The sequence below is a fragment of the Pyxicephalus adspersus genome, chromosome 12, assembly GCF_032062135.1.
Source record: "Pyxicephalus adspersus chromosome 12, UCB_Pads_2.0, whole genome shotgun sequence".
In the NCBI taxonomy this organism is placed as follows: Eukaryota; Metazoa; Chordata; class Amphibia; order Anura; family Pyxicephalidae; genus Pyxicephalus; species Pyxicephalus adspersus.
The window spans coordinates 17737406-17761080 of record NC_092869.1 but is presented as its reverse complement, the minus strand read 5'-3'; the positions used below and the strand labels follow the sequence as shown (position 1 = coordinate 17761080).

The 23675-nt window shown below is 38.4% G+C and overlaps 1 protein-coding gene across 3 annotated transcripts in view; it reads left to right on the top strand.

The window, feature by feature from the left end:
• FUT8 (fucosyltransferase 8) overlaps positions 1-23675 on the top strand; it is a 140735-nt gene that overhangs the window by 73389 nt on the left and 43671 nt on the right. For all 3 annotated transcript variants that reach the window (XM_072427850.1, XM_072427851.1, XM_072427852.1), the window contains 3 exons: positions 8263-8381; positions 13196-13364; positions 15802-15916. In XM_072427850.1, the coding sequence (XP_072283951.1) occupies positions 8263-8381; positions 13196-13364; positions 15802-15916 (403 nt within the window). The remainder of the gene's footprint in view (positions 1-8262; positions 8382-13195; positions 13365-15801; positions 15917-23675) is intronic.

Here is a 23675-nt window from a genome sequence, read left to right as displayed (position 1 = left end):
TCTGTCTGTCTGTCTGTCTCTGTCTGTCTCTGTCTGTCTGTCTATCTATCTATCTATGTCTATATATCATAGCTGTGCTGAGCCTTTTGGGGGAGAAAAAAAACTAAACCTTGTTTTACAATGTATCTGTCCAAGTGGGCCTGTGTATTGACGTAATCATAACAGTCTGAGAGCTGTGTATAACTGTCATTCTGCAGCCTTACAGCTCTCTGTGTACAAACCTCCATCTCCTAAACCGTATGTCATAATTACTTGACATTTTCAGAATGCACAGGGAACACTTATAGTAGCAACCACAATACACAGCTCCCCAGCTTTAAATACAATTCAAGATATGGGGATCAGAATTGTAAAAACTAGTAAAAATAAAGCATTGAGGTTGCCGTTTCAAAAGCAAGTGCACCCATAAAGAAAAAGAGCCCTTAAAGAAAAATGCAAATTGAGCACCTCCGGGGGGCACTTACGTGGAAAGGAGCATTGGGATGGGCCCCCTAAATTAATACCTACATTTCACAAATATATACCTGTCATACTATGTATCCCTATCTGCTTCTCATCTTTAAATCCCAATTTCCCTACAATGTTCAGGTACTGGTAGGGTACATTCATGTTTTCATGCAGTGTGTTTTGATGGGCAGAGTTTTTTTATGTTGTAATCATGCCATGGAGGTGAAAGTTTGGGGGTGTTGCCACAAGTTTCCCCCACTTGCACCTCTAATTTTGTTTACCTGCATCTCTCTGTTTTTAGGGTTCAAGGTAGGGAAGCGGACAGTTTGATGTGCAGAGTTTATGTTCCCTATTTAACCCCCCTAGCGTTCGAATTCTGTCATTTTTTGATGCAAAAAGTGATCCTATTTTTTTTGCGTAGAAATTTTTGTTTATGTTGTGGGCCTGTAATTCTTAGGATTAACTCCCGGGTATAATTATTATATTTATTATATTAGAATCATAAATTATAAAATAATACATAATTATAAATCATTAATATAAAAAATAATGAAACATTAGCCCAAAACAATGTAATTTATCAAAAAAACATTTTTTTATTAAAAATTTTTTTACTGAAATTTTCCAAACAAGGGTGCAATATTTTTGATAAATAATAATATAAATTATATGCAGATTTTAGAAAAAAAATATTTACTTTTTTAGTAGACATCCTGGGTGTGGTAGATTTTGAAGCAGGGTGCTGCACAAAGCCCAACATCACAGTCAGGACAGTAGAACCTGGTTTCCTTGCGTTTCTTCCTTCCTCTGTCATCGGTCTTTGAGCAGCAAACCAAGGTCCAGAATCGTCGCTCAGTTCACTTTCGCTGTCCGATGACAAATTTCCTGGTCAATCACTATCGCTCGATTCCACAAAGGACTCCAAATCGCTTTTGCTGCGTTCGAATTCCTCCAGAACAGCGCTTGCGCCGGCGAGATGCCTTTTGGATGCCATGTGGTCTCCAGCAATAAGTGAGGAACAATCAAGGACAAAGACAAAGTGATCAAATGATACATTCAGGAAGTGATCAAAAAGTCATCAAAAGGTCAGATCAAGGTCAGGGCTAATAGTGGGCAAAATGTAAATCGGGGCACTGGGCAATCATGCTTGGTGCACTACAATATGTATTTATACTTTTATTATATGTTTTGATGTGTTTTTACTGTAAAAAAATGTCCCTGCCCTGCTCATTCCCCTGCTCGCATCTCCCGTAGGCTGATCTCAGGGTGATGCAGTAGGGGAAGTAGGGGATGACCCCGCTGCTCACTCTCCTGCTCACATCACCCGGAGATCAGCCTTCGGGAGATGCGAGCAGGACAGCAGCAGGAGTAGATTCAGGGGGTGCTGCCAGCGGGAAATCTCCGCTAGCATCACCCTCTGGATTTACTATTGGTTATCGCATCTGCAGTTAGATGCGATGTACCAAGCAGAAATCCTGCATGGTGCATCGCATCTAACTGCAGATGCGTGCATCGAGGCGGTGGAGACCCGGGCGGTATTTAAAAGCAGATTACTCGGTGCTTTTAAATTTCCCGCCCGGCCACGCCCCTCGACTGAGAAGCGCCCCGCCATCACAGCGGGATCATGAGATCGCCGCTGGAGCGCGGGGATAAGTTAAGGGGGTTCCCCAAAGGTACCCCGAGTATGACTCTGGGTTTCCGCTTTTTTGCATTTTTTCCCACCCCGCGTCACACTCGGGAATACCACTAGGGGGTTAATGTACAGTGCTGCATAATATGTTGATGCTATATAAATCCTGTTTATTAATAATAATATTAATAATAACAATAATAAGGGTAAATAAAAAGGGTAAATCTGCGGCCTCCTGGGGTATTTGTGTCACGCATCCTAGGTGGCTGTGGGCTGCTTGTTTTTCGCATGTTGGACATCAGAGGCTTTCCTTGTAAAAAACAGTGCTCACTCTCAAGCATGTCTAATGAGATCAGCACTTGATGGAACAGTGAGCATCAGAAAGTAGAGGGAAGCTGAGCAAGCCTGAGACTCACTGGGCTCAGTTGGTGGACAGATCAAGTGAGAACTGTTTTCACAAAAGTTTTGTATTATCCAGATATAGTGCTAGGAGGTGATATTAATTTCGGCTGAAATTACACTAGCAGTAAGGTTGCATTTGCTGCATTTACCCCTCCCTTTCCTCTCGCCAGGAACTACCGCCTGTTAGCAATTCCAGGTACCCAGCACTTACCAATCCCAGGTGCCTAGCGGCTGCCAAGTAGTCACTCAGGAGGGGTAAATGGCATTTTTTTTTTTACTGCTAATGTGAACTAAGCGTAACTTGTTACACCACATTGATAACAATATTATAATACTACAAGGGATTACACAAATTAACACATGGAACACTAGGCAGTTAGATTAAAATACACAGCACTGAACAGTTTGGGCATAATAAAAAAATGGAAAAATTGTAAATTTTAGCCATGCATTAGAAAGTTGGTATAAAGTAAAGGGGGTAGGTAGAACACTGACACAATAGAGGTTACTGCATACCTGTGGCATAAATAACGGAGCATTAAACTTGCCATGTTTTGGCTTGCCCACTAAAAAACAATTCTTGGCAGAATATATATAATATACAGTGAGGAAAAGAAGTATTTGATCCCCTGCTGGTTTTGTACGTTTGCCTTTGACAAAGAAATTACCAGTTTATAATTGTAATGGTAGGATTATTGTAGCTGTGAGAGACAGAATAACAACAAAAGAACCCTCAAAAACCCAGTGCCCAAAAGTCATACTTTGATGTGCATTTTAATGAGTGAAACAAGTATTTGATCCCCTATAAACCAGTCTAAAGACTGGCTAGGCCACTCTAGGACCTTCATGTGCTTTCTCTTGAGCCACTCCTTTGTTGCCTTGGCTGTGTGTTTTGGGTCATTGTCATGCTGGAATACCCATCCATGACTTATTTTCAATGCCCTGGCTGAGAGAAGTAGGTGCTCACCCAAGAGTTGACGGTACATGGCCCTGTCCATTGTCCCTTCAATGCGGTGAAGATGTCCTGTCCCCTTAGCAGACAAACACCCCCAAAGCATAATCTGTCCACCTCCATGTTAGACGGTGGGGATGGTGTTCTTGGCGTCCTAGGCAGCATTCCTCCTCTTCCAAACACCGCAATTTGAGTTGATGCCAAAAAGCTCAAATTTTGGTCTCATCTGATATAGTTACATAGTATGTTAGGTTGAAAAAAAGACAAGTCTATCAAGTTCAACCACTAGGGAAATAAACCTATCCCAGATATAAAACCCTATAAGACATAGTTAGTCCAGAGGAAGGCAAAAAAACCTGGTACAACTTGCTTCAACAGGGGAAAAAAAATCCTTCCTGATTCCATGAGGCAATCGGGTGTTCCCTGGATGAACAGTCACTGTTATTTTTACTTTAAAGCCTTAATACCCAGTTATGTTCTGTGCTTTTAGAAAAACATCCAGCTTTTTCCTAAAGCAATCTATAGTATGAAACTACTTCCTGAGGGAGCTGATTCCACATTTTCACAGACCTTACAGTGAAGAATCCCTTCCTTATCCGGAGCCTAAACTTCATTTTCTCCAGACGCAAAGAGTGCCCTCTTGTTCTTTGTAATGATCTCAAAGTGAATAATGGGGAAGAGAGTTCCCTATATGGACCATTTAAATATTTATACAGGGTGATCATATCCCCCCCTAAACGTCTCTTCTCAAGGGAGAATAGATTCAGTTCAGGTAATCTCTCCTCATAGCTGAGCTCCTCCATTCCTTTTATTAGTTTAGGTGCCCTTCTCTGCACTCTCTCCAATTCCACAATGTCCTTTTTGTGAACTGGTGCCCAAAACTGGGCTGCATATTCCAGATGTGGTCTGACCAATGCTTTGTACAGGGGCAGGAGTATTTCTCCATTTCTGCAGTCTATTCCTCTTTTATTACAAGAAAGTACTTTACTAGCTTTAGATATTGCAGCTTGGCATTGCATGCTCTTAATAAGTCTATGATCTACCAGATCCTTTTCCATTTCTTAATCCCCCAAATATATTCCCCCTAGACAGTATGAAGCATGCATGTTGTTAGCTCCCAAGTGCATCATTTTACATTTATCTATATTAAATATAATTTGCCACTTGGCTGGCCAATCAAACAGTACATCCAGGACTGCTTGTAGATTATAGACATCCTGTATGGACATAATTCCATTACATAGTTTGGTGGAATCTGCAGACACAGAAATGATACTTTTAATCCCAAACTCTATATCATTTATTAAGATGTTGAACAGTAAAGGTCCCAACACTGAACCCTGGGGTACACCACTAATAACCTTAGACCATTCAGAGTATGAATCATTAATTACAACTTTTTGGATGCAATCTTTAAGCCAGTTCTCAATTGATTTACAGATTGACTTTTCTAAACCTATCAACCCTAATTTGCATATTAACCATCTGTGGGGTACAGTGTCAAATGCTTTAGCAAAGTCCTACTATTTTAACTGCTATTCCACTGTCTACCTGTTTACTTACTACTTCATAAAAAGAGAGTAAATTTGTTTGACAACTTCTTTCTTGAAGCCATGCTGACTATCACTTACAATATTATTTTCTAACAGAAAGTCCTCTATGTGGCTCTTTATCAAACTCCCTAAGACCTTTCCAACTATGGGTGTTACACTAACGGGTTTGTGGTTACCTGGTAATTACTTTGCTCCCTTTTTGAAAATAGGAACCACATTGGCCTTACGCCAATCCATCGGTACCTTGCCAGCGACTAAAAAGTCTCTAAAAATTATAAATAATGGCTTTGAAATAACTGAGCTCAGCTCTTTGAGGACACGTGGATGTAATCCATCAGGTCCTGGTGCTTTGTCAACCTTACTTTTTCCCAGCTGTTTCTCAATCATATTAATTCTGAGCCATTGTGACTCATTTAAGGCTGTGACTTTGCTATTATGAATTTGGACTTGAGCTCTGCTATTTTCCTTCGTGTACAGAGAGCTAAAAAAAAGTGTTTAGTAAATCTGCCTTGTCTTTATTTTATCCCCAGTTACCAACCTAGCAGCATCCTTTAAGAGAGCCTACATGTTTAGATCAGAACTTTTTGCTATTAATATATTTGAATTTTTTGGGGGGTTTGCCTTACTTTCCTTTCCAATCAGTCTTTCATTTTGAAGTTTTGCACATTTTATCTCCTTTTTACATCTTTCGTTACATTCTTTATAGGTTTCAAATGATGGTGATCCTTCATTTTTATATTTTTGCTATTTTCTTTTTCTTTATGGCTTTTTTAACATCAGCTGTAAGCCACATAGGTTTTAATTTTAGCGTCCTAAAACTTATTACCCATTGGAATATATTTTTCAGTTTACTTTTGTAGAACTGACTTGAAACTTTCCCATTTCTGTTTTGTGTTCTTTGATTACAATATTGTCTCCCAGTCCAAGTCACAGAGAGCCGCCCTTAATAATGGAAAATTTGTGCTCTTAAAATAAATGTTTTTCTTTCCTGTTTTTGCTTCCTGTTTACAGCTAACATTAAATGAAATGATATTATGGTCACTGCTACCCAGATTCTCTTTTTTTGCACATTTGTTATAAGCTCTGCATTGTTAGAAAAAACTAGGTCAAGCAAAGTATCATTTCTAGTTTGGGCTTATATAAACTGTACCATGAAATTTTCTTATATTAAATTCACAAGTTTCCTCCCTTTAGCTGTACCTCTAGTGCAATTACTGTGTGTATATGTAAAAAGTGTGCAAAAGAGCTCCTATTTGAAAATGCAAATTGGGGTCACCTGGGACTACTCACATAGTTTACCTACCTATCACAAAACTCTATCATACTACGCTACTCTGTCGGTTTCCCTTTTTTGATTTCTATTGCCCTAGAACAGCGGGGTGTACAAAACGAAAATGTAGGTGCAAATGGGGGACAACTTTTACTAGCACCCCCTAAAATGTTATTACTCTGGCAATATCAGAACATGAACAACTCCACCCATCAAAACACACTGTCCTTTTAAACATTACTGCTCACTTCTAACATTTATACCTATATTTCTATGAAATGGGGAGCTGTAAAAAACCCAAAATGTGTGGGGAACATCTGTGACTAAGATTCCCTTGTAATGATGCCATGGTGATGAAAGTTTGAGAGGTGTCAGCCTCTTGTTTACCTGCACCTCTCCTTTCTAGAGAAATTAGGGTTCAGAATAGAGAAGTGGTCATATTGAAAATTTACATTTTTAATTAAAGACTCAATGCATTGTAACGGGACAGGGCAGTGCAATTTGATAGGTAGAGTTTTAATGTTTTTTACATGCCAGGTTAATTACATTTTTTTTTGGGGGGGGGGTATATATGCCCCTCCCTCCTCCACTTGCAACTATATAATTTGTGGCTCACGTGACTAGATCTCTGGTTTTTAGGGTCCTAGGTGGGGGGTATACATGCCCCTCTCTCCTCCACTTGCAACTATATATTTTGTGGCTCAAGTGACAAGACCTCTAGCTTTTGTGGTTCTAGGGTCCTAGGTTTAAATCTCGGCAAGAATACTTTCTGCATGGAGTTCATATGTTCTCTGTGTGTGCCTGGGTTTAACATAGACAAGGCACTCTGGTTTCATCCAATAGCCCATAAAACATTCTATTAGATTGGCTCCTTCCCCCCCCCCCCCCAAAAAAAAAAGATACTTTGGGTAATGATGTGACTATAGTAGGGCATTAGATTGTAAGCCCTTTGGGGGACATTAGGTGACATGACTGTAGACTTTGTAAAGCACCGCATGATATGTTGGAAATATATAAATACCAAGTAATAATAAAAATAATTGGTTATAAAGCTTTATACTACATAAAATATATAGAATGTTTCTGCAGACTTGTAAATTTACTAGAAAGGTGTTTAATCTATTTATTCACATATGTTTCAATAACTTGTGAATGGTAGTTTCTGCATGCCAAGTTTTTAATCAAAGTTCATGTGTAGTATGTGTGTAGTAGTAGTGAGTATGTTATTACACATTAGTACATTTTCGGACTCTATTTTTTAAATAGGGAATCAGACTTACCCTGAAACATTTTCTAGTGTTTATCTTCCAGGTCCATGTTTGGATTCCATAATCAGGGAATCTTTAAGGGAATTGACATTTCTTTTTTATATATAGAGCCCTCCATTTAGTGTCCTATTTAAATAGAAATTTCCATTGGGCTTATAATGTAAAAAAAAAAAGAAAAAAAGAGGTATCCATGTTTTTTGGGTAATTGCTTTTAAGGATGGTGCCTGCTTCTTTCTAATAACATGCATTGCTTGGGCTAAAAAAACAAGTTAGTCTATGTAAACTCCAACAAAGAACTTCTGTTTGCTTTATTTTGCTTTGTTTTTGTCATGCGGCAGCTAAACAGTTTTTCTCTATGTTATAAAGATGGTGAGTGGGGTGATGGTTCAGCAGTTTAACAAATGACAGCTGGACCGGTCCAATGCTATTTAATGCAATGTCAGTCCAGCTAAGCTTAAGCTCTCATTTCAGAACAAGAAATAGAAAGCACATTTCCAGTTGATCAACAGATATTGCAAAATATGGAGGGTTTAGCTGCATGTACTGTGGAGAGATAATGCATATATTTTTTTGCCCTGAAGCACATTAAGCTCAGTTTGAGGTCAGTTGTGCTGGTTAAACTTCAAATATATAGTACCACTAAAAAGTTGTACTTAAAATAAGTACATTTTACAGTGAAGCGTGGAATACATCTGCTAATTCTAATATGATTCCCTTTTGTCGTGGTGGACATTTCTTAGGATACCTGAAGGGCAAGTCGAGCAAGGAGCTGCAATCGGAAGGATAAGAGCATTGGAGGAACAGCTGTTGAAAGCCAAAGAACAAATAGAAATGTACAAACCACAATCCAGTAGTTCTGGTAAGTCATAATTTATTTCACTAAGGGAAAGCGTGGCTCTGCCTTGTGTTTGTGTATTTATTTTTTCCAAAACTTCAATATAGGAGAGCTCCCCAACTCTATCTTTTAATACCATACAGACTTCTTGCAGCCTTGGTAATGAGGGCCTGGTGTGTTAACTGAGCTTTTTAAGTCTTTTAGAGATTAAGTAAACTGCTGCATGGTGTAATAATATGTAATCATTTAAAGAACATCTTTAAATATTAAAGACTCAATGCTTTGTTTTAGTATAGTTCTACCCCCTGCCCTTTTGGCCCCAACTGCAAATTTCTTCTAGCTGGTCGAGCGACAATATTAAAATTTCCTATGTTTGACATTAGATGGTCTTTACTCCTGCATAGAATGGTCTACAAGTAGTAAAGTGTGTGCTGTTCAGCTGTGCCATTGTATGGGATTCCAAAAGTTGTACTTATAAATAATAGTCTATAAATAGTTTGCTCATTGCATAACCAGGTTAGTTATCACATTTCTTAACAGATACTTAGACATTGAAACCCCTTCTTGCCTAACCCGTATGGGGGAAAAAAATTAATTACATATTTCTCTTTCAAAAATAATAAAGCATTGAAATTATATCAAATTTTATTGACATTACATTCTATAGTTAGTATATCCACAAAAAAAAAAAATAAGGAAAAAGGAAAATAATCAAAACAAAAAAAAGGAGAGAATGCAGCAATGGTCAAAGGAATGAGAGCAAAGAAAAACAACTGTCCAATGGGTGTACTAATAGATTGTGGTCACTATCAGTGACATAAATATAACAAACAAGTCAGGTTCAGTCCAGGTGGCATATACAGTCGTGAAAAAATTGAATTGAAAGCCTTTGTTTTTTTAACATTCTTGAACATATGCATATTTCATGTCAATTTTAACCATACTGGGAGATTTAAGTAATATAGGTAAACAATTAAAGTGGAAGTCAACCCAAAACAAAGAAAATCACACTTGCCTTTAATCCCCTAGATCAGTCTATGCGTCAGTAGGTTTCTTTCATCGGGTCCCATACCGTCCCTGTATCTGTCTGTGGCCCGGCGCAGACATCTTCTCTCTTTTAAAAGATCTTGCACAGGCGCTAGATTATGTGACGTAGGTTGCGGTCTGGCTTTCCAAGCAAAATCACCCAAGAGCAGACCGCAAGATGCTAAAAGAAGTCACCAAATAAACCCTAAAATGTCATCAAGGAAACTACAGCAGACTCTTGCTACTGTTAATGTAAACGTGCATCCTTCTATAATCAGAAAGAAAATGCAAAAGTTTTACTTACATGGGCCATGTGCAAGGAGAAAAACTTTGCTCTCTTAGAGAAACATTAAGGCCAGACTAAAGTTTGCTAGAGAAAATGTAGACAAAGACCAGGAATTCTGGAATAATATTCTATGGAGAGATGGGTCTAAAGTAATTTATTTGGACACCAGAACAGAGGACATGTTTGGAATAGACCAAATACAACATTCTAGGAAAAGAACCTTATACCAACTGTAAAGCATGTAAGTGGAAGTGTCATGCTGTGGGGATGCTTTTCTGCAGCAGGACCTGCTTAGCTCACGATCATAGAATACACCATGAATTCTACCTTTTATTCGAGCGTGCTTTAGGAACATGTGAGGCCATCTGTAAGAAAATTGAAGCAGAACTGGACCCTGGAACACTACAATCACCCAAAACATATCAGTAAATCCACCAAGAACTGGCTGAAAACAAAGAAATGAAGAATCCTGGTGTGGCCAAGTCGAAGCCCAGATCTTAATTGCTGTGGGGTGACTTGAAACAGGCTGTACATGCAAGAGACCCCTCAAACATCTCACAGCTGAAATAATTCTGCATTGAAGAGTGGGGCACACGTCTCGACCGATGTCAGACTTGTAGATGGCTACTGGGAGCCTCTCATTGCAGTCGTTTCAGCCAAAGGAGGTAACACTAGCTATTGGAGGGTAGGGTGTCCTAACTTTTTTTTTTCTTTACTGGTTAAATCAAAGGTTAATTATTTTTTGTTTACCTGCGAACACTTTCTTTTCCAGAGATAAAAAAAATCAAGATTAGACATAGATGTGTGAACATTTCCTAATATACTGAATAATAAATGGGGTGTCCCAATTTTTTTGACTGTATTTGATTCTCTCAAATACACAAACTTCATCCAGTACAATCACATATTAAAAGACTTCATGTATTCTTGTAAAAGGTCCTCCATATGCATAATCTTGTTAACCTGATGTTACATTTTAATTGGATAAAGGAGCCGGCTCCTCCAAAATATGGTGTCATAACCAGTTTCCTAGCCACAGACGTTTCGTAGAACTTTGGAGATTATCTTGTAATAAATAAAAAAAGGTAGAGTATGGTTATCTAGAATATGTCTATTAATGAATTTTTCTGGTGAATTCCCATTCAGTGTCACAAATGAGCCTCACAAGAAACCAAAATACACGCAGCGTTCTGCCCATTACTTCATGACATCCCCAAAATAGGCTCAAGGCAGTTGGAAGAAGCGATGAAGCTGATTTGCTATGATGCAGTTCTGTAGCTAAGCTCCTGATATTTGCTACTAATATCGGATTTGTGGGTAAAGGAGAGTATCTTATTTTGTTGGGGCAGGGTAAATGACATCCCCTTTTCTGATTTCCTTGCCTTACTTAAGGAGGATGTTAAATTATTTTCTGGAGCCATTTTAGACAGTGAGTAAAGGTCCACTCTAAAAATTTGTCGTCCGGCTGGACTGTATTACTGAAAGAGACAGGCAGTGTCTCTTCTGTAGAATGCATTCTTACCTGCCCGATTGCCCTATGGAGCTGTCAAAGTCACTGAGCTGTGCATGCACAGCATTGGTTACCAGGATATGCTTGTACAGGAGTTCAGCCCAGGTGGAAGGTGGGCCGAAGATTGCAACAAAGAGAAGAAAAAAGCTCCCTGATATGGAATGGGGACATGTTAGTGTATGTATGTATATATTTGTGTGTTTAAGAAAAAGCAGCAAAAGCTGGAAATGTTTTAATCATGGGAGATTTTACCTACTCCTGACATTGGCTGGAGTAATGGCACTACAAGAACGGCAAAAGGGAGGAAATGTATCAATTTAATACAAGATAATTTTATGGTAGTTTATGAAAGCCCCAACTAGAAATGATACTGTGCTGTACCTAGTTCTTTCTAACAATGCAGATCTTATAACAAATGTGCTTGTAAAAGAGAATCTGGGTAATAGTGACTATAATATGATTTCATTTAATGTAAGCTGTAAACAGGAAAGATATAAAACATTTATTTTTAAGAGAGCAAATTTTCCAATTATTTAAGGGCGGGTCTCTTTGTCTTGGATTGAAAGAGAATATTGTCCTCAAATAACAAGTTTCAAGTCTGTTCTACACAAGCACACTGAAAAAATATTCCAATTGGTAATGGGTTTAAGAGGATGAAATCAAAACCTGTGTAGCTCACAGCTGATGTTAAAAAAAAAAAAAAAAAAAAACATAAAGAACAAGAAAAGGGCAATTCAAAAATATGAGAATGAAGGATCACCCCCATCATTTGAGAACTATAAAGAATATAACAAAAAGATGTAAAAAGGAAATAAAATATGAAAGCCAGATTGCAAAGGAAAGTAAGGCAACCCCCAATTTAAAAAAATATATATATAATATTAGCACAAAGATCAGATCTGAGCATATAGGCCCCTTAAAGGATGTCTCTGGGTTTTTAACTGGGGATAAAAAAAGAGCAGATTTACTAAACAGTTGGGCAAAATTAAGGTTGAAAACCTGACCTGATGGATTACATCTACATGTCCTCAAAGAGCTGAGCTCAGTTATATTAAAGCTATTATTTTTAATTTTTAGAGTAATCTTTAATCACTGGCACAAGGCCAATGTTTTTCCTATCTTCAAAAAGGGAGCAAAGTCATTACCAGGTAACTATAGACTGGTTAGTTTACCATCCATAGTTGGAAAGGTCCTAGAGAGTTTTTAAAAAAAACAGGAGTTTCTGCTAGAAAATAATATTATAAGTGATAGATTTTTTTTAGGTGCAACACCCTTTAAAAAAAAAAGCCACCCCCTAATTCTCGATCGCCTAGGTGTAAAGCCTCCCGGGATACCTACGTCAGGCATCCCGAGGGGTTCTTGGGCTCTCCTTCTGCGCATGCCCAAGATGCTCACGCATGCGCAGTGAAATCGTCAAAATTTTTTATTTCATCCTATGTTACCTGATCTCGTGCCTGGGTCGGTTGACGTAGGATGAACAACAGGAAGAGAAGATGGTGGCTCAGGACACCCCCGGAGCAATCGGATTGCCATGCGGTATTGAATGTTAGTGTATATTTTTTTTTTTTTGCAGTTTTGAGCTTAGTTCCTTTTAATATTTAATCCTTTAAAATAGATAAATGTAAAGTTATGCACTTGGGAGCTAATAACATGCATGCTTCATACTGTCTAGGGGGGAATACATTTGTGGGAGTCAGGAATGGAAAAGGATCTGGGGGTTGTGGTAGATCGTAGACTTAATAACAGCATGCAATGCCAAGCTGCAATATCTAAAGCTAGCAAAGTACTTTCTTGTATCAAAAGAGGAATAGACTGCGGAGATCGAGACATAATCCTGCCCCTGTACAAAGCCAGTATATATATCCCAAAGCCCCTGTATACCCAGTATATATATATTGGATAACAGAGAGGCAACACTTGTTTCCACATCAAACCTAAACTTTATCTGCTTGCTTTCTTTCCTCTTAACCAATTGATGTTTTACTTGTCATGTCTTTTATTCTTTATTTTTTTAAGTGGCTGGTATTGGAAAAGACCATGAAATCTTGAGACGGGCTATTGAAAACGGAGCAAAGGAATTCTGGTATTTTGTCCAAAGTGAACTAAAGAAACTAAAACATATGGATAGAAATGAACTCCAAAGACACGTGGATGAATTATTGGTTGACATGGGTGATCAGCAAAGGTATGCTTTTGTATTATTTTGATATGGTTTGATTTAATTATTGTATCAACTAAAAGTTTACAGGGACAGGAAGGTATAGTGGTAAAATTCCTGTGCAATACTTTTTCAAATGTCATAACACTTAGTGTTCTTCCCAGCCCCTTTAAGCTTTTGGGTGGTTACTGAAAATTTGGGTCACAATACAGAGGCTTCCACCCCCATTCAATTTTCTTCCCACCCATTTAAAAAAAAATTCTGGGTTAAGCACTGACACTATTTGCTGAGCTTCCATACAAATATAGAAAAACTATTAGGATGAGAAACACAGAATAATGCAAATGGGAATGGGCCATGTAATTCAACTCCTGCACGTGCAACACGTGACAAGACCAATATTCGAACATAAGTATAATCCTATTTATGCGTGTTTGTTTTCCCCTCACTGCAAACTAAAATTTGTGTAGTTATCGTTAGTTACCCTGCTTCTCTTTACAACCCCCTCAAATCAAGTTCTTTGTTATAAAGAGGTTATCTTTAATGGCAAATCTTAAATTATGATCCATACCAGAATATGATACTAAAGCAGATTTAGCTAAAATTTTACAGCCATAAATTTATTATGGTGCAATGTAATCTTTCTGACGTCTGGAAATATGCCGTACCCCTAGGAAGTCAGCCACTAGGCAAACTAACCTCCCTGACGGTGATCCCGAGAGTGGCTCAGGGCGAATTTTATGTACCAAAAGTTGTAACCCCGAGCCACACTCCGGGTAACATAAAAAATCCTACCTGCTCCCCTCGATCCAGCGGCGTCCTCTGTATCTGTATCACATCCTCGGCTTGATCGATGTATGCTGAGGAGGTGTGGCTTGGTGGGAAAATTAAAAGCTGATTACATTGTAATCTGCTTTTTAAAACATTGATCACAGTGATAGTTATAAAAATAAATCCAAATAAATAATAAATCCAAAAGTTTAAAAAAATTGATCACAGTGATGGTTATAAAAAAAAAAATAAATCAAAATAAATAAATCCAAAAAGTTTATCTATTTTTGTACCCTTGTTTGGACAAATTAACAAAAAAATGTAGTTGTTTCACAAAATTATTAAAATTCATTATTTTTGATAATGTTTATAATTTTTTAATATATTTTAATTAATGATTTATGTTTCAAACTTATGATACCCAGAAGTTATTCCTAAGAAATACAGGCCTTAAAATATTGAACAACAAATTTCCCACGTAAAACAATGTACCGCTTTTGACATGAAAATACAGACATAATTAGACCGCCAGGGAGGTTAAAAGGCACTTTTTGGCTTTATTTCTGTCAAGTACTGAATTTTCCTTTAGTTTGGTGTTAGCGGTATAATTCAAATCATCCAGATTCTACTAATCAAACTTGTAATCGGGATCTTTGTTTAGTTCTGGGTTATAGTTAACATGTTACAGTAGGCTTTTGTTCATTCCTTATTTGGAATGTTACAGTTAGCAAGAGCATTCTTCCTTCTCAGACATGAAGATTGAAGTGTACTTGCTAAGGGATCACAATCCGTTCACCCCTGTAGATTGCTTTTTATCTTGGGGGGGAATGAAGTGCCCCTGCTCTTTTTTCAAGATCATACCTCCATCCAATCAGTCTGGATTTTCAGGTCCTCAGTTTGCTCACAAGCCACCTACAGCATAAAGGTCCACCCCCAGCTGTAAACAGGTTGAAAGAAAGACCATTGATATTTGCAGATTTTCGGCTCATTGTTACCTGCAAAACATGGATAAACTTGATAAGTGGATACATGATACTGTTTTACCTTCCTGTATTCATTTTTTTAAATCAATCAAATTTGATCAACATTTTTTGAGTTTGCATTGGGTAGCACAACTTTCTCTTTTTGGGCAGATTCCAGGGTTAGTTCCAAATCTCTCATATTGGTGGAACGGTTAGTGCTTCAAACTGCTTAGGGTGCTGTGAAACTGGAGGTCTTCTGGTGGCAAACTACAAACTGGCATTACCCACAGTGCTGCACAGTCTCCCCATGGCTGCTCCTAATAGTTTACTGTGCGTCTGCCTGTGGTACCTTCACATATTGCATGGTGAAAGGGCACCACCCGCATTTAACATTTCAACCAAAGCCTGTTGAGAATGAAATATACATGCACTGTACACTTTAGAGTCTAAAACAAAGGCTTTATTTTTTTTTACAAGAGACATTACATGACATTGCGTTAGTACTAACTCCTGGTGACTTTTTGTTTTAGGTCCGCTTTAAATATCGTCCTTGTTACCTTGTTTACTTTATACTGTATAAGTTTATTATGCAAACTGTATTATATATTATTGGGGTATCTAGTGAGTTTTAGGTCCACAGCTAAGTTGCAATTTTTTAACCATTATGCATTGCATTGGTTTGGTATGGTAACCTATACAGTTTAGTTGAAGTCTGATTTTTCTTTTGGCAGGTCCGTTATGACCGATCTCTACTACCTCAGTCAAACAGATGGTGCAGGAGAATGGCGAGAAAGAGAGGCCAAAGATTTAACAGCACTTGTACAAAGAAGGATTGCATATATCCAGGTAACAATCTAAACTCTAGGTAAACATAAATTATTTCCAATATGAACCTGTGTCCATTTTGTGCACAACTATAAAGCTGTGGAGCATAACATTGATAAATAATTTTCAGTTCTTTATAGGGTATTATAAATATTAGTTATGATGCAAGTTCAAATTATTTATTGAAAAATTTGAGGGTATTATAATTATATATATTATATATTAGGGTATATAGGGTATTATAAATATATATAATTATAATATGTTTCAAAGTATACATGGTGAAATGCGTTAAAAGTGGAGAGAGTTTTGGGAATAGAGAAAGATCTTTATTGTCTGTAGGTATTTATGCATGAAACCAATTATAGTGATTTAAAATTGTATTTGTTTTTGGAAACCAATGTCAATAAATTTTGTTCTGTTTTATAGAAATAATATTGTTTTTATGGAGGTACCATGAAAGTCCTTTTAAATGTAACTTTCAGATATGTGTAAGCACTTTTTACAAAACGTTTGGCATCTATCATCTCATTAAAAAAACACCTGCTATAAAAAATCGATGGTAGCAGCCATTACTGGCCTCCTTCTAAAAACAAAAGGTGGGGGTTAGTAACCCCTAATTTTATTAATTTCTCTAATCATCTTAGTTAGAATGTTTTGACCCTACTAATAAGCAGTCAGAACACCCAAACTTGCATGGTCTTCCTAGTGGAATGATTTAGAAAACAAAGTGGTCAGATAACAATCACTATATTTGCACTCAGTCTGTCATTTGGTGCATATAGGCATGTATGCACGTTCAACAAGGCTGTGATTTGAACATAAATCAGTAGTCAATCCATTAAAGTTTTTCAACCTGACTAGCTAATCATGTTTGTTTTAGGTCGATTAATTTGAGTTGATCAAATTCACATATAACAAAACAATTTTTGGTTGGTTCTATGAAAAGACTAAATGGATTTCTCAATTGAATCAGTTGATGTATGTGCAGCCTAACATTTCTTAAGATCTCTGAAAAACAAATGATCTACAAATGAAGGCAAAGACTACAACAACGCATTTGTGAGATCGGCATCTTTTTCCCCTCAATCCCATAGGTATCCCTGGAGGCTCCGCGCTCCCATTCTGCGGCGATCAAAACAGAGCTGCTTTTCCTTCTTTTTTTTTTTCTTTAAAAGGGTGTTTTCTACCCTTTTAAGTAATAATTTTAGTTTTGGTCCGCATTAAATTTAGTGTTGTCAGAAACACAATCTTTATACCAGAAACATAGTGATGGCAGTATTGTATTTTGGGCCTTCTTTTGCCATTATTGATGGGACTATAAATTCTGTCTGAATTGTCCTAGCAAATTTTGCAGGAAATTTCTTTCTGTAAACTGAAGCACAAGATATTGACTTAAACACACAGGATTACCAAACAGTGGTTAAATCAAGAAAATACCTATAAGAATGTTTCCCTTGTGTTGTCCCATGTGTTTATGTGGCAGATAAAAATGAAAATTAGTTTATTCATACAGGTTAGTCCTAAAAGTTGGAAGCAACAAAAAGTCAAGATTCTTCTAGACAAAGTTCCACTTGTTTACAATTTAAAGTGAGTGTGATTTAGTCAGGAATATCTGGAATTGTACATTATTTCAACGTGGTAAGTGTCATTTTCCAGACACATTTTGCCATTTGAGGGGAGAGTTTTTCGAGACGTAAAGCACAGACTGTGTATTAAAAAAAATATTGGAGGGAACATCTATAGGTGTCTTCAAATCACCTTGAACCTGTTGACGTGTTTTAGAAAGATTTGAATTGGGCAGTTTATACAAGAAAACCCCCCACCATCACTGATTTAAGTTTTTTCCTAAAAGCGAAATGGGTGAAATTCTAGCAGTGTGCTAGACTGACATCCAGCCATTGCAATTGTTTAGATGTAAATATTGCTGCCCAAGAAGGCATACCAGTTACTAAAAGCAAAGGTCCTCCTATATGTGCCACAGACAAATATATAGTGACTTTGATCATTTTCCCAATACTGTAAATAAACAAGCATTCTGTTTTAAAATTGTTTAACTGAGCAGTCATCATCTAGCTTTAGAATTTGTGTTAAAAGCAGTTCATATATAAATCAAGTTTCAATAATTTTACAATTATAAAATTATTCTTAAACTACAACCAGTGTAAGACCTAATGGGATTTATTTTCCCTAATGAGATTTATTTTCTGTAATCATAAATAAAATAATGTATACAAAAGCAGAATAGAGTTTGCATTCTCCACATAGCAGATGGTAGAAAGAAAGCCTAATATCTACTGGAGGTTTATTAAATATGTTTTCTCCACCTAGTGGTTTTCAAATATAAAGATGGACTTCTGTTTCTTCCAGGTTATTTATAAAAGGAATAGAAAAAAATTGGATGGTTTATTAGAATATACTATAGGGTGGGACGTTTTTATTCAATAAACTTGAATTAGGTTATTACTTATTCTTTTTAGCAGCCTTCCTCAACCATGTTTTATGGATCCCCATAGTTTCGTTAGTGGTTGCTATGGATTCCTTTAGCAGCCAGAAAATGCCTTTTGGTAGAAATAGAGAAACAGCTTGGAGTGTTTTTTGTTTTCTAAATATTAATCTTAGTTCTGCAGCAATTTTCAAGAGGGTGTAGGCAAGTACACAATATCAGGGTATAATATTTTTTTAACTGAATTAAATATGTAAAAAGTCTATAGAGATGATGAACAGGTCAACAAACATGGATGATAACAATGAATACATGAACATACCAACGTACATTACCAAATTATTATTAAACAGTATTTATCCCCAACATATTACGCAATGTTGTACATAAATAGGCGTTGCAATTGAGAAACGGATACAAACAATAATACAGGAGGAGGGGAGGACCCTGCCCAGTAGTGCTTACAATCTCTGTGGTGGGTGTGGTCTGCTCAGGTGTGTTGCGTGCTGAGAGCAGGTGTCTCTGAGCTCCACTTCTTCAAGCCGGGAAACATGCCCAGTCCTGGAGAAGACATAGAGTGTAACTTAGCTTCTGTGCAGTCTAGAGGATATTTGTCCCTCATTGTGGTGGAGAAAATTACCAGTAGTGGACAGACTGTCCTGGATTAAGGCTGAAGAGAACAAACTTGCAGCTGTGCAAAGAGAAAGAGATGCCTGCAATTGTGCTCACAGCAGCATGAATTAACCATTTATAGATGCATTCTTTACTAGAAAAAGAGCAAAATGTGCAAAATTTTATTAGGAGACCTGAAACAAAGAAGTGGTTATTTTGGGGAGACGTTTATTAATGAAAGATGCTTCCAGACTCAGCAGATAGATACTCTGCTGAGGACAAGAAAGAGCCAGGAAGAAGCATGTCCTTCCACTAGGAGGTAAGGATTTGCTTGCAAAGTGGCTACTTCGTATTTCAAGCTAATGATGCAGATGATAACATACCCAGCTTTAGAACTATGAGCAAAGTCGTACAGGGCTTTCTGCACTGGTCTGCCGAGTCCTCCATCAGTATGCATATGCAAGGTCTGCCTAATGGTCACACAAAGGGAGGAATAGTTGGCAAGCTTCCTAGTGCTGGCAGCTAGATGGCAGGGCTAGGTTGCCTGAATGTAAGTCCAGAGCGCTGGGAGCAGCAGTCCTACCACTAAGACCCTACAAGGTCTCCTGACTGAATTGGAAATATCTGCAGTTGTCAGAAAGCCCATGAAAGCTGCCAAAAAGAAACATGCTGGACTCTCTACTGATGGGGTACCAAAAGGACATGTCTAAAGCAGGTAAAATGATTGCTGAGAAAATATCTAATGATGCACATGTAAGTGGAAAACTCATTGCTAGGGGCAACAGCACAGCAGAAAATATTTGGCCAGCTTCTGAGATACCTGCAAATTCTTATGCTGCAATTGTGGAGGGAAGAAAAGCTACAAACACTGCATATCATGAAAGACCTTCTTTAAAGAGGAAAAATTTGGTTCAGTTAGAATGGATGAAAGCAGATACTCTCCCCAAGCAGAAATTCTAAATGGTTGGATTTTAAAAATGGTTTTGTTGCTTTTAATATATTTGCATTTATATACCCAGTATCCGGTGGGGATTTGATACTATTTGTCTTTATTAGGCCACAAGGCCTTAATGTTTTTTGAAATATGATGTTCATGAAATATTCTGTAAAATACAAGTTGGCATGGCGTGGACCCACACAGTGACCACAGGCAAAATTTAATGAAATCCGTAACAATATTGGTTAGGAATCAATCTATCCCCTGAGCTAATTTTTTTTTTTTTTGGAGGTATAGTGACCCCATTAAACAGCAGAGAAAAAAAAGAACACCAGCTTGATCATACCTAGGTCACCACACCTTCTGGATGAAGTGCGTCAGTCTGCTTCACCAAGTTTATCCTGTTTCCCCAGTGCATCTGGAGGAGAGAGTTAGGGTGGATTGGATTAGATATTTTCTCTATCTCCGTCCAACGATTGAATGACCACATGGTAGACCTTAGGCCAGGTGCTAGAGGTGGGTAGCAAAATAGTATTTAAGGAATTCTGGAACACCCAGTCCCCTTTTCCTCACCCAAAGGGAGCAGAGTGCAGATTTAGGCAGCCGATGGGATTTATATCCCCATCTAAAGTCAAGGGCGGCAGCATTCGTCCAATGTGCATGGGACCTGGAATCGGGAGGGTCACAAAGAAATACAGCTTTTTAGGGAGTATGGACATTTTGACCAAATCGATCCAACCAAAGAAAAATATTGGAAGTGCTCGCCATGTGTGGAGAAGTGAGTGGAAGTCTCGAAGGAGGGTTGGGTAGTTGGCATTGTTCAGGGATCCATAGTTTGGTGTGATGTGGACCCCTAGGTATTTTTAATGGAGTCATTTTTCCAATCATAGGGATATTAGGAGTGCAAGTGAATGAGCAGCGGCAGTGAGGGATTAATTTCGAGTGCTTTGGAGGAATTGATCTTGTAACCAGAGAGGGTGCCATATCTGTCCAATACAGTATGGAGATTAGGGAGGGTGATGAGCGGATTTGTCAATGTCAACAGTATGTCATCTGCATAGAGAGTGATAGTAAATGTTTTAGATCTGATGGGAACACTTTGAATATCGGGATGTTTGCGAACTGTCCAAGCTAATGGTTGGATGCACAGAGCAAACAGGAGTGGTGACAAAGGGTATCCCTGCCCAGTGCGGAGTAGAGTATAGGGCCTGGACCGCTTGGAAGAAGGGACTGTTAAGATTGATCCATCACAAGGTTTGGTTGCAGAAACGGCCAACTCAGCGTCCAGGCTGAGTAGCAATGAGTGTTAGCCTGTTAGCATTTGTTCAGGGTGTCTACTATATCAGTCGTCAGCCTGGTGTTATCATCTGCTTGTTGGTACATCAGGAAACCAACCTGATCTTTATTTATTATTCCAGGTAAGTAGGAGGTACCTACTTGGGTGGCTAGGATCCAAGTAAAAAAATTTAAATTTGAATTTAGGAATGCCATAGCCATAGCCATAGCCATAGCGGTAGCTGGATTGACTCTGCGAAGCCTTACCCGGTTTAGGAAACAGAGATAAGAGTGTAACATGAACTGCAGAATTGGGGAGGCCCTCTAGAAAGGTGTTAGATGTGCGCTAAGGTGGAGGAAAATGTTTTATAATAAGTGGCTTTCTGGAGTGGTAGGTTTTTATTAGTGAGAATTTCTTCTTTCACAGTGGTGGCTTCTTTGAGGGCTTCTACTACTGAGGTTTCTACTACTGCCTGAAGTAGGCAGAGAACAGCCTTGTAAATATAAGTATATGCGTGAAGCAAGTGTGGCCCGATCTTTCAATTGTGAATTGTGAACTGAGGAGTTATGAGGATTTATAATATTCACCAAAGATTTCAGCAATGGTCTTGGGATTGTAATGCAAAGTACCCTGGCTATCTCGTACCACCATTGGCGTAACTTTGGCAGTCTGGTCCCTGATTTGACGGGCCATAAAGAAAATCTGCTTTGTTCCCTTTGTCATAATAATGTTGGCATAGGTACTTCAGGGATTGTTCCACCTTGTCCATGACCAGTTCTTTGAGGCAAATTCTAAAACCAATCACCTTGCAAAGTCTGGCCACAGACAAGGCAGCATATAGAGACTGTTTTAGTCCCACCAGTGAGGTTTCTAGCTGAGTTCTCAGAGAAATTTTGTGTTTGGACAATTCGGCAATCCACTGTCTGTGAATGACCGCTTTATGCGCTTACCATAAAGTGGAGATCCGGGACACCAACTGGGTAGTAAGTATCTAGATTGCTTTGAAGAGCCATTTTAGAAGGGGGGTATTTCAGTAAAAACTAATTTAGTCACCAATGACATTTCTTAAGACTCACTACCAAACTCCACTGACGTTAAAATGGGAGCTCTATCTGACCAAGTGATTTCTTCAAATGAGGTAGAGAGGTGGTTTACCTAAGGGCTAAGGTATTGACCAAAAAATAATCAAGCCTAGTGTGGGTGTGGTGAGGATTGGAGTAGAAAATATATTGCCTGTCGGTAGGGTACTGTATGCGCCAGATATCGAGCAGGCCATATTGGTGAAGTAAACGCCTAAAGCCACTGGAGGGGTAAAAGGTTGGTTAGAGGCTTCCAAGGAAAGGCAATCTAGCTGGGGAGTATGAGGTAGGTTAAAGCCCACCCCCCTCCCCCCCAATATCAAATAGGTGTAGGACGGCGAGGTTACGTGAGACATAACCCCTTCTAAAAATTGGTTCTGAGCCGAATTGGAGGCATAAATATTGCATAATGCCACCTCCATTGCATCAATCCCACCCTGTAGGATAATGTATCTACCTTCTGGATCTAGGATAGATTTAGTGGGGATGAATTGGGTATGGACCAACAACCCCTGCTGATTTGCGATTCTTACCCGGGGCATAGTATACCACTGGGTAGTAACGTTTAGGAAACGTGAAGGTTCCTGTTTGATCTAGGTGTGTCCCCTATAGAAAGGCTTTGTCTACTTTCTGACGTTTATGCTCCTTGGACATTAGCCTTCATTTGGTGGGGGAGTTAGGTCCCTTAACTTTTTTGGGACATTAACCTAACCATGAGTGTTCAAAATGGAGGGGAAAAAATGCTATAGTACCTTTTTTCCAGGCAGCTAGGGTGTAGAGTACAGGCATTGAGGCCCTGCAAGTACATGGGTGAGGAGGGTAAGAGGGCAGGGGGATGGGGAGAAGTACCATTACACATGCACACATTTACATATACGAACAACAACCACAAAACTTGAAATACCCGGACCTAGATCGGGGGGAATCTCACTAATGCAGCCACGTCTGGGGGACCAGAAAAAGGAGGGCAGAAGGGAGATCCACCTGGGGAACACGGTTGGGGTGCCCGGGCATGTCTGCACCTAAGACTAGTAAACTCCCAACCTGGCCTGCATTACCGTTAGGAGGGACAAACTAGCACAATAAGCACCACATGTAGAAACAGATCAAATCAGCATTTTAGCAACAATCAAATATTATAATGATATGTTGGCATGGTAATATGCAGTAAAGCACTTTAATGAGGCAAAAGAAGGGTAAACAAAAGGATATTCGTTAAGGTAGTACAGGTCTCTTTTTTTTTTTTTGCGGAATAATTCTAAGCAAAGAGACCCTTGTATTGCAGATTCTTAGATACAATCTCCTCTCTACACAGCTTTTAATGGAGCAAATGGCAGTAAAATTACAGAATACCAGTCATCAGTGGTGGTAGTTTTTTTTTTTTTGTTTTTTTTTTTGTTTTTTTATTACAAAGTTTAGTGGCCATTCTA